Source organism: Panthera leo, chromosome E1, assembly GCF_018350215.1.
Source record: "Panthera leo isolate Ple1 chromosome E1, P.leo_Ple1_pat1.1, whole genome shotgun sequence".
NCBI classification, from domain to species: domain Eukaryota; kingdom Metazoa; phylum Chordata; class Mammalia; order Carnivora; family Felidae; genus Panthera; species Panthera leo.
Window position 1 is genome coordinate 46,478,248 of NC_056692.1, and position 12,293 is coordinate 46,490,540.

Here is a 12,293-nt window from a genome sequence, read left to right on the forward strand (position 1 = left end):
AAGCTGTGACTGTTAAGAACAAAAGACAATTGACATGAGACAGATGCTTCTTAAAAAGGCCCCAAACTCCCTCTATACACAAAGCTTTGGTATTCAATCTGCTGTGATGGAGACATTTTAAGACATTTTAACACCCGTACAAATGGGCGATTCTCTGCTAGAGGCAATTAAGAGTTACCTTGGTGATCAACATAAGGCTTGAAGGCCTGAAGGATTTTTGGCACAGCCACCCCCATGTCAAGTTCCGTCAGAGTTAGTTCATTCATAAAGTAGGGGAGCTGGAGGAAAGAAGTAAACAATGAATGAGACATTAGTTACCCGGTCAATGTTAGAACTCAACATACTCTCAGAAGGAACGAGAATAAGAAAATTCTGGGGGAAAGAAAGGAGAGAGACTTGCCAGATTTTAAAATGCATTATAAAACTACAGTAATAAAAGCAGTTTGATAGTGGTAGGAAAAAAACAGCTCAACACAGGCTCCAGCGTACCGAAAATCTCATATTTGAAGGTGGCATTACAGGTTACTGGGGAAAGTATTGGTTGTTCAGTAAGACACCTGACTAGCCATTGGAAAAAAATATTAATTTATGTCTTATACTGAAATGAGGAGTGGACTACAGGTTAAAAATAATAATAATCCATGCACATACACAAATTCAGGTGAAAGAAACATGGATGGGTTAATTCTGTCATCTTGAGGCAAAGTAGGAATTTCTAAGCATATTAGTACTCAGGTTATTTTCTTTAGAGCAAATTCCGACTGATGCTATATTAGTGGGAGTCCCAGCAAGAAACAGCACACTCAAGGGGAGTAACCTGAGAGGAGAGTTGATTCAGGGGAAGGTTTATAATGTGTGGGCCAGTGTAGGAAAACCAAAAGGGACAGGGCAGGACCCAGGGCTGGCAGCTCCCTGTAGGGGAGGGTTACCGCTCCCTGTAGGGGCAAAAGCAAGGAGCAATTACCAAGGCCTTGGGCAGCCTGGCTGTGTGGAGAGGTTGCCTGTCTGACAGGAGTGGTGGCCTTCAGCAGAGGGAGGAGACAAATCCCTGACAATACTCTTCCCCATGTTTTTTTCCTACTACTATCAAACTGCTTGTATTACTGTAGTTTTATAATGCATTTTAGAATCTGGCAAGTCTCTCTCCTTTCTTTCCCCCAGAATTTTCTTATTCTCCTGAGTTCTCCATTCAAACATTAGAACAATTTTATAAAACTCAGAATGTAATCGTGAGTTGTTGTGGTTTTTTTTTTTTTTTCAATATATGCTAAACATTTCCTGTGAAACGAGGTAGCATTTAGCCAGGCATGGATTTAATGCCTACTTTGGCTGGACCTCTTCAGTTGTCGATTCTGGTGACGATTCACTGGAGAATTCCACCTCTGCTTTTCTGCAGGGGTGGGAGGTTTAGAGAGGTTATGATGGCTGTGATGGACAAAATGTGACTAGAGACAGTACTCAAACGTGCATGTGAATTGGTGGTTGCTGTATTTGGAAAACCTTTTTCCAAGGCATCAATGTCATGTGGCAGTTGGCCTCCCTATCAGCCTACAGAACGCTACTTGGCCAAGAATGTAGCCAAATTCTTGCACCCTTGCCCCAGACTGTTTTGTCTATTATCAGCACTCTAATACCCAGTGAGTCAGGGGCACGCTGCGTTTCTGTGGGAACAGCAGTCTGACACTGACCAAGGGGAGTGAATGCAGAGATGGTCTGAGTTCCCAGACTCCTGTCCAACATCCCAGTCCTCCTATCCTGTGCCCTGCAGTTCCCCGCAAGGGCAGAGGAGAGACCTAAGACAAGGGAAGGGCTGTGGGACTGGGGACTGAGAAAGACTCGGTAGGGCTGAGCTGGGCTCTAATCACCAGTAAGCAGAACGGGGAGGGACTCAGCAGGACCTGGCTTCCTACTTATTCACCAGAGTGCCCAACTCCAAGATTCTAGAACATCTCTAAGCACCCTCCCCCTCCAAATCACAATTGATCTGAATCAAAACTCGCAGGTCCAGGCCCTAGCCTGGTCAGCCTCCTTCCTACTCTGTAGGGGAAGGCAAGGAAAAGTCACTCCTTCTGCTCTTTTCAACCAGAAACTCTCTTCTTCCCTCCCAAAGGCACCACCGTGAGGTAAGAACCCACTGCATGTTCTTTACCCTCCCGAGTAAACCCAGCTGGACATCCAGGTGTATGGAACATTCTCAGGTTGGTGGGGGGAACGCTGGAAGTTGTCTGCGATAACAACATTCGCTGACCCGGGGCACAAGAGGCCCATGATGGACTGAGGCCCCATGGCGGTGTTGCGAGGGGCCGGCTGGGGCCAAGAATGTACTTGCTTGTTGGGGCAGAAAGTCAGCTTGCTTTAAACCATCACTGGGCACCAGATCCACACACAGGGCTGCTCTTTCACAACATGAGTCACTCTCACATGGGAGGGTGACAAACTGAGACTGCAGGGCAAGGACATCAAAGAGTTCTCCACATGTCAGGCCTTCAGGGGAAAGCAGGAGACAGGGGAGATCTTTGTCACAGCAGACAGCTGTGCGGGCTCTTGCACCGGCCGTTCACCAACACTCGCTACCAGGTTTAGTCCTTCCCGGGATATCTGGATACTGGTGATAGTAAGACTTCTCTTGGCAAGGGTGGTAGGAGGTTCAGAATTGGGAGTACTATCCTACTTCTGTTTATTCCATCACATCCAGGGTGTCCTCTGGTCTGCAGGGGGGAGCAGCTCAGGTCCGGGTGGAGGTGCCGAGGCTGGCAATGGAGGGGGCGCAGCCCCTGCCTCTGAACGGCTGGCACTACTGAATCTAGGCCACTTTTCTCCATCCTAACCTTCTAGCGCTTCTGACCTCACAACACAAAAGGCAGCTTTAAGTCTGTAAACTGAAAAAGCCCGTGACCAGCAGGGGGAGAAGATGAAAATGACAAGGACTTTCCCTCAACTTCCTCTGGGATGAGAGAGCCCACCGATCTCCGCCAGGAGGGCAGAGGTTCCATGGACTTCCAGCACCCGAGAGAAGCGAATGTGTGTAACAGGGGGCACAGTGTCCTGTCTGGAGCTGAGGTAGGCCCCGCTCTCTGCCTCCCATGCCAGGGACCCCGGCCTCCACGCTCGGGGAAGGGCCTCTGGGAAAAGAGGAGTGTCGGCCCCGCTTGCGTGTCTTGACCCAGGAACTCAAGCTCTCCACCATTCTCCAGAAAGAGGGAAGAGGTTGAGTGAGCTCCAGCGCGGCTGCCTGTTTACAAACACGGGAGGGTTACCGCCACTTCCTGCCCTCCTCTTGGACCCGGCTGGCAGAGCGGTTTCAACCCTCAATCTACCTGAAAAACAACAGCTGACCTGTGTCAACTGAGCCCCCCCAAATCCCTGCCCCGAATTCTGCCTCGAAATCCACTCTTGCAGCTCAAAGGCAGCCTCTCCTCTTCATCAGGGGTTAGGGAAGAGAGGACACTGGCCTCCGGCTGGCACACACAGCCTGCCAGGGCTTGATCTGTCACCCAGGGCTTGGTCTGTCACCCAAAGGAAAGATGAAAAGTCACATCGAAGCTTCTCCATGCCCACATTTTCCTTCTAATGCAATTTTACCTTAGCTCACCGTTTCCTAACCTGGAGTCCTTGAACTCTCTGAAGTCATGGGCAAAATTCTGCATCACTATGCATTTTTCTATGGAAAGAATCCATTCATTTCTGCGTCTCAAAGGTATCTATGACCCAGAAAGATCCACTGATTTAAGCTGCTGACTGTGCAACTTCTCAGTGACGATTTGGGGACCGAAGTGACTCTTCCTTGGCTGGGTCTTCGCTTGGTCAAAAACTTACTTCTAAGTAACCTAAACAAGGTCTCTGGGTTGGCAGAGGTGGTACCAAGTTACTCGTTTAGTGGCACTCGTGAGTAATATTTATGCAGTTTAAAATTGCTTCCAAGTGGGCCCTTGATCAGCACCAGGACTGGTTTTTTTCAGCAAAGAGAGAGCCCAAAATAAAATACCATCTGGCCAGAAGTAAAGGTCAAACCCAGACACATTTAGAGTTCCATGCTAACTTTCCCGGCCTGGAGAGGCAGCGCGACTTGGGAAAGAGGTTTGTAGTCTGGCACTTTTCTCAGCAAGGGATGGCGCGGCCCCTAGACGGTGAGACTAGGCGGGCTCCAGGAATACAATTTAAGTTCCTTACTAATTGAAGGATAGCAGTGGTCTACACGACAAACCAGCTACAAAAGCTCACATTTTCCCACATCAGATTCTGGACTATCACCTAAAATAGATAACAATGTGGGCAACAAAAAGGAAAGTGTAAACAGGAACATTCATTAAGTCCCCAGGTATGGTTAGTCATAGGGCCAAGGTCACAGCTGTTGTTCTCATATGTTATATGCTTTAAGCCAAATTATTTTTCACTTACGATATAATGATACAAAACTTCCAAATTAAGAAGTATGAAAACTGGAAGCCTCTTGTGGGGAAAACGATACCTTTATTTTGCTGAGTTTCATTTGGATTTTCTTAGACACCAGATCAGACCAATATTTCTCTCCTAAGAAGTCCCAAAACATTCTTCCAAGCAAGGCATTCACCCAGGCTTCCTGTTCTTCCTCCTCCGAGGGTGGAGCCTCTGGCAACTGGCAAAAGAAAAGGAACCGAAATTAGCTGGAAAGCAACTGGAGAACAAGACAGGTGCTTATTTTTACAAAGTCACTGAAGGTTCCCTTCCTATAGAGATGGGCGACCACGGGGGTTGTATTTCTTTCCTATAAATTACAAGTCTCACATTATGTCAGTGAATAGAAAAAAGGAGAAACAAAAGCCACCACTGCAGATAAAAACTCCTCTTTGTCTGTTTTCTTCTACTACTACCAGTCATCCTGTGAACCAGCTAATATTTCATACAATCAGTTCAACCAGATTGTCCTGCCTCCCAAATTACCTTGGTACCCACTTTTGACTAATGACATCTCTGATTAAATGTCTGCCTATCTCTTCCAGCTGAGGCTTCCTGGACATATAACCATGAGGCTGGTCCTCACAAAGCAGCCCGAAAACGTCCCATGCCCAGGACTCCTATAGTCAGTCAGGTTCTTGTGAACCCACAGCCCTCTCGGGCGAGAGAGAGGCAGGGAGGGTGCTTACACTGGGCCCTATACCCAGAGATACTCATTTTAAATTTTTTTTTTTTTTTAACGTTTATTTGTTTTTGAGACAGAGAGAGACAGAGCATGAACAGGGGAGGGTCAGAGAGAGGGAGACACAGAATCTGAAACAGGCTCCAGGCTCTGAGCTGTCAGCACAGAGCCCGATGCGGGGCTTGAACTCACGGACCGCGAGATCATGACCTGAGCCGAAGTTGGCTGCTTAACCAACTGAGCCACCCAGGCGCCCCTGAAATTTATTTTTGAAGAAGAAAGAGACAGAGCATGAACGGGGGAGGGTCAGAGAGAGGGAGACACAGAATCCGAAGCAGGCTCCAGGCTGTGAGCTGTCAGCACAGAGCCCGACGCGGGGCTCGAACTCACGGACCGTGAGATCATGACCTGAGCCGAAGTCGGACGCTTAACCGACCAAGCCACCCAGGCGCCCCAGCAGAGATACTCATTTAAGCGGGTATCAGAATTTTCAGAAGCTCTCTCATTGATGTCCTGAACAGGTGAGGTTGAGAACCACAGCCCTGGATTAGAGAGAGCTCGCTCTCGAGAATTCTGTGTAATTCCTACAGCTCTTCTCCCCAAGTCAGCCCAGTGAGATACCCTGGGTCTCACCTCCACTTGGTACAACCTGTCTTAAACATCTAGCATGGCCAGCGTGTAAGGCGGGAGAAGGACAAATTTGAGTTAGTTTCTGGTTTCCAAGGCTAATCATCAGATGACGGACCCTGGCGAGGAGAGGGCCAGGTAGGGTGTGGCAGGGCACCTGGCAGTGCAGGTAATGCTTGCTGACCACCACCGTGGTCACTGTTGCTGCCCCCTGACCCTGCGCCAGGCCCCGTGATAAGACTGTTTCTCAGGCTCCCTCATTTATGCCCTACGATGCCCCAGAAACATGGAACCCTTACTTCTATTTTAGGGATGAGGAAACGGACTTGGAACCATTCAGTGTCCTGCCTGAGGCCCCTCATTTATCAGCACAGCCTGACTCAGAGCCTCCTTCTCCCTGATCTCCACCTGCTCTGTCCCGAGGGAGGAAGGTGGTGTGACTGAAACCTGGTGGGACAAGACATTTCCTTATGCTGAGGTCTCTAATTAGACTACGGCCTTACAGAAACAATTTGCCTTGGAAAGCAAAGAAACACAGAAATCAGCGAGTTGTTCACCCTTTCTCTTCCCTCTTCCCTCTACGGTTTGTACAAATGCATCTGCTCTGACCTTATGGGCTGTCTGCGGCCATAACACACGTCAGACGCCCTCGCCCTCTTCACACTTTTAGTGTGTGTGTGCTCATGCCGGCGCTGTCTGTGGCGGGCAGCTGTGACTGCCCACATCACAGCTGTGTGCCTTGGCCAGGGGGACTGTACCCAGGTGGCCTGGTGCTCGTGGACCTGACGCTTGGAGATCTGATGACTTGTGAGTACCCCAAAGGCCTGTGGCATGTACCTACATGGACTTTTCTGAAGCCTGGACTTCTGAGGGTCCGAGGCAGGGGAACCGGTCACTGAGCTTGTACAGGGCCTAGTGGACTGAGTGGCACCCACCTGTCCACTAGTCTTGTCAGAGCAGATGCCGTCTCTCTCTTTGGGGGTCTGGGAGTTTGCTTGTGGTTTTTAATCTAATGTTATCGCACCTAAGGGGAGACTATCAGGGAACATTTTGTGTTCTAGGAGTCCTTTAAATTCGGGTGTTTTCACGGGTGTCCCTTAGGAATGTTGGTGAGTCTCATTAAAAAAAAAAAAAAAATTAACTCTGGGGGCGCCGGGGTGGCTCAGTCGGTTGAGTGTCTGACTCTTGGCTTTGTCTCAGGTGATGATCCCACGGTTTGTGGGACTGAGCCTCGCATCGGGCTCTGCACTGACATCGGGTTCTTTCTCTCCCTCTCTCTCTGCCCCTCTCCTGTGCACACTCTCTCTCTCAAGATAAATACATAAACTTTAAAAACAACTAACCTCTTGTTTAAAAAATAATACATGTTGGTCATTCCAACACTTCAATGGATATACAGTACCTCTGTTCTTTCCAGTGCTGTAATATCTTTTGATATTAACCAAGACTTTTTTTTTTTTTTTTTTTTTTTAAGATTTTAAGTAATCTCTATACCCGACGTGGAGCTTGAACCCAGAGATCAAGAGTCACGTGCTCTACCGGCTGAGCCAGCCAGGCACCCCTAACCAAGACATTTCTAGCACCAGGTTCTAGATGCAGGAGCAGAAGTCTGTGATCACTGAGCACTCAGTCATGCCACAGATGGGACATGGTTTTGGGAATCACTTTTCTCTCTGCCTGAACATCTGCGCCCAGCCCCCAAGGGGATATGGTCCAGCTTCTCTGAGGTTACGGTCTTTGAGTCTTATCAGATTATCTACACAGGCTTCCGAGTAAACACCCATCCAAGAACAATGTCCTCCTCCCCCGGGTATTTAGACATTGCCAAGTTGTGCCCACACAGGGCAGCGCGTGTCTTGCTTAGATCTGTAGGCAACATAAGAGGATTGGTTACTTTCCCTTCTCACGTGGGGGAGTCTACCCTTTATTAACCTTTCTTTACAACACTAGTTATTCACAGCAAACGGGTTTAGCACAAAAGAGCAAGAAACAAAGGCTATTTCACAATTTATGTTCCAAGCCAAACGCATACGATGTGGAAACAAATTTCTGAAATAACCGACAAGCAGGTTGTTTTTTCTTTTCAACAGTTCCTTCTCCAGGCTTCTCTCTTCACAAACTCATTGGAACAAAGAAAAATCCAAGAGCAGCAAAACATTGACAATGCATCGAAGCAGCTTTATGAACAAAATCTGGCTTCACCGGGCTACTAGAAAGAACTCATTTCCGATGAATGTCATAAAAATGTAAGAGCTTAAAGAATAAATATGCATGTGTTTCCTAACATTGCTATTTGCCTGCAGGAAGGAATGTGAGAATATTCATCTCACCATTTCAACTATATACATACGTTCAGATAGGGTAACTTTCTCAAAATGACTTCCAAAAAAAGGCCTGGAGAGTCCGACGGCCTGAAGCTGAAGGAGGCCATCATGAGCGTCTGAGAAGCTCTTGGGATATAGTTTATTTTTTATTTTTTAATGTTTATTTATTTTTGAGAGAGAGACACACACAGAGACAGACAGAGTACAAGCCGGGGAAGGGCAGAGAGAGAGGGAGACACAGAATCTGAAGCAGGCTCCAGGCTCTGAGCTGTCCGCACAGAGCCCGATGCAGGGCTTGAATTCAAAAACCGCGAGATCGTGGGCTGAAGCTGGATGCTTAACTGACTGAGCCACCCAGGCACCCTGGGACATAGTTTTTATTAAAAGCGAAACTCCACAGTAAATTACAAATTTACTTAATTTTTTAGTGTAAACTTTCCTGTAACAAATGGCAGGAGGCCAAGGCCAACCCTGCTTTTTTTTTGTTCCAAAGAGAGCTCAGTGCCTCTGCTCCTAAGGTTTGGTCACACACAATTTGGCGCCATCAGGGTTTCACAAAGGACTGCTGGGTCCAGGGGAAGGCACAATGGAAGACCCTTCCCCAGGCCCGTCAACTGTTTCCCCAATTATAAAAACAATACATATTTATTACAGAAAACACCCATAATTCCACTATCTAGATATAGTTATTTAAAACATTTTTATTCTATTTCCTCTCAGTCTTTTTTTCAATGTATGTAACTCTTTAGGACACAGAACTTTAAAAAACAATTGGATCAAACTAACATGGTTTTGTATCTTTTTTTTTTTTTTACAGCTTTACGGAGATACAGCTCACATAACACACAATGCACCCATTTAAAGAGTACAATCTATGGTTTTTGGCATATTCACAGAGTTATGAAGCTGTCACCGCCATCAACTTTAGAACATTTTAATGACCCCCAAAAGAAACCTCGTGTTCCTGAGCAGCCCCTAGCCATTCTCCCCCAACTCCACCCCCACCACCGTCCCCACCGTCCCCAGGCAACCAACCATCAATTTATCGCCGTGAATTCGCCTATTCTGGACATTTCACATGAGCGGAATCATACAATATGTGCTCTTTTGTGACTGACCTTCTCTTCTGAGGCATCATGTTTCCAAGCTTTACCCGTGCTATAGCACATGTCCGTACCTTATTCTTTTCTATTGCAGAATAACATTCTATTGTATGCGTTTACCACATTCTATCCATTCATCAAGTGGTAGAAGTTTCCACTCTTGACTACTGTGAAGAATGGAGCCATGAACGTTTGTGTACAAGTGTTTGTATGGCCATAGGTTTCCGTTTCTCTGGGCCGTATGCCTGGGGGCGGGACTGCTGGGTCGCACAGCTAGAGGTTCACTTTGAGGAGCTACCAAAGTGTTTTCCATAGCAGCTGCATCGTTTCACTCTCCCACCACCAACATACAACGCTTCTACCTTCCCTACTTCCTCACTAATATTTGCTATTATCTTTTTTTCATTCTAGCCATCCTAGTGGTTGTGAGGTGGTATCTCATTGTGGTTTTGATTCGCATTTCCCTGATGACTAATGACCGAGTATCTTTTCTAGGCTCACTGGCCATCTGTTTATCTTCTTTGGAGAAATAGCTATTCAAATCCTTTGCCCATTTTTTAGTTGGGTGATTCACTTTTTTAAAAAAGTGTTTATTTATTTATTATTTGTGGGGGGGGGGGTAGCAGTGAGAGAGGGGGAGAGAGAGAATCCCAAGCAGGCTCTGCACTGTCAGTGCAGAGCCCACTGTGGGGCTTGAACTCACAAACCACGAGATCATGACCTGAGCAAAAGTCAGACTGACTGAACCACCCAGGTGCCCCATGGGTCATTCACCTTTTTATTATTTGGTGGTAAGAGTCCTTTAACTATTTTAGGTACTAGAATATCAGATATATGATTTGCAGATACTTGCTCCCATTCTGTGTGTTGTCTTTTCACTTTCTTGATGGTATTGTTTGCGGCACAAGTTTTTAATTTTGATGAAATATAATTTATCTTTTTTTTTTTGAGAGAGAGAGAGAGAGCATGAGCTGGGGAGATGGGCAAAGGGGGAGAGAGAGAATCTTAAGCAGAATCCACGTTCAGTGCTTGATGGGGCTCAATCCCATGACCCTGGGATCATGACCTGAGCCAAAATCAAGAGTTGGATGCTCAACTGACTGAGCCACCCAGGCGGCCCTACCTTATCTTTTTACAGTTTTTTCTTTGGTTGCATGTACTTTTAGTGTCCTATCTAAAAAGGCTTTACCCTAACCCAAGCCATAGAGATTTATGCTTATGTTTTCTTCTAAGAGTTTTATAGTTTTGAGCTCTTCTGAGTTAATTTTTGTGCATGGTGTGAGGTAGGGGTCCAACTTCATTCTTTTGTCATGTGGATACCAGTTGTTTCAGCACCATTTGTTGAAAAGACTATTCTTTCCTTCTCCCCCTTTCCCTGAACTATCTTGGCACTGTTTTCTGTATCCTTTCTAACATTTATTTATGTATTTTAAAAATTTTTAATGTTTATTTTTGAGAGAGAGTGAGAGACTGAGCATGAGCAAGGGGAGGGACAGAGAGAGAGGCAGACACAAAATCTGAAGCAGACTCTAGGCTCTGAGCTGTCAGCACAGAGCCCGATGCAGGACTTGAACCCATGAACTGTGAGACCATGACCTGAGCTGAAGTCAGATGCTTAACTGACTGAACCACCCAGGTGCCCCTAAAATTTATTTTTAAATTAACTATATGGTTTCATGGGTTTTTTTTTTACTCACTGTGTAAGGAGCACTTTTCAATTCTACTTTTAAATGTTTGAAGAGCTGTCTTTGAGCAGAGAAAGGGGAAGTTTTGGAAAACCACTCTCCCATTTAAGACTTCCTGGTTTCTGTTGGATTCCTGTTTGCTTTTTAGGGTTCTCATCTGATAACAGCAAATAGGGAGTAATATCTTACAATCCAGTTCATAGGTAACAAGACAATCAGTACAACTAGTAATAATGAAGACAGGACACTCCAAACCTGGGAGGCCTACAGTATCTCTCAACATTTAGGATCTTCCCTGGATAATGAGCATGGAAATGTGTGACACAATCTGAGTATCAGAGCCTTGCTCCTGGAGGACAGGCAAACCACTGCCCCACCGATGGTCCTCTCTCCCAGGCAGGCCACTTTGGGGCACACAGAACTAGCAGCCTCCAAGAGCAAATCTGCAGGCAGCCCTGTGGTCCCCTTTCCCGGGCTAACCACACTAGGGGTAATGCTATGCCACCTGGAGACATTATTAAAAACAGAGTTTCCTTATTTTCTTGTTTTCTGAATTACTATTTAAATTTCCTCCTCAAACCAAGCAGACTACCTTGACAAGACAATAAAGCTCTGGCCTCCTCAGCCAGCCTCATGGTCTCTCAACTGTCCTAGATGTTGAGGTGCCCGAACAGCGAGAAAACGGCGCCAATACCACAGGGGTTTGGAGACTTCGGAGGCTTGCACAGCCTGTGGCTGTGGGACAAAGCAGTCGCGAGGGCCGGTCAGGGCTCGGTAACTGGTCACTAACCACTAAACAGGTGGAGTACCAGGCCTTTCCTTGAAAAGAGTGGTTTTATAATTCAAGTTTTGAGCTCCAAAGTGGTTTCAATATGCAGAATCCCCTGAATATGTTTTTAATTTTTGTAAGAATAAGTACAATATTACTGTGTTGTTTTAGTGCTGTTTAATACAAACCTAGTCTATATTTACTAATTACATCCTGGGTGTTTGTAACACAAGTTTGGTTCCTGAGCATCAGTGGCCCCATTCACCTCCTGACCTAGTTTGGCACTGGGTGAACGTTGAGCAAGGAGGCCCAGTGGGTGGATGCTGCCATTAGACTTGGAGCCTTCAGGGTAAGAGATGCTCTGACCACGGCCTACAAGGGGCAGCAGCAGGGGGACAGTGGGGAAGGGGAGAGGTTGAAGCGAAGGCCTGGAGCTGTGTCCCAAGCTCCCTCTATGAAAGAGGAGGGGACCTGCTACACTGGGTAAGCTCTGGCCGGTGGCTGACACTGGTGACGTGACAGCGTAACTTGAAAAAATGTCAAGGGTTCCTTTTTGTCTCTGCGCCCTTTCAGTTTCTCTCGGACTCATTATGTCAGAGGCAGTGGACCCTAAGAAATAACGTGGCCCAGTCTTTGGCAGGAAGAATGAACAGTAATCGCCACATCCAA

General features: G+C 46.6%; 1 protein-coding gene across 5 annotated transcripts in view; it reads right to left on the reverse strand.

The window, feature by feature from the left end:
* TEX2 (testis expressed 2) overlaps nt 1-12,293 on the reverse strand; it is a 105,473-nt gene that overhangs the window by 23,232 nt on the left and 69,948 nt on the right. For all 5 annotated transcript variants that reach the window (XM_042917530.1, XM_042917533.1, XM_042917534.1 and 2 more), the window contains 2 exons: nt 4,469-4,615; nt 179-278 (listed from right to left, as the gene is read on the reverse strand). In XM_042917530.1, coding sequence (XP_042773464.1) covers nt 179-278; nt 4,469-4,615 — 247 coding nt within the window. The remainder of the gene's footprint in view (nt 1-178; nt 279-4,468; nt 4,616-12,293) is intronic.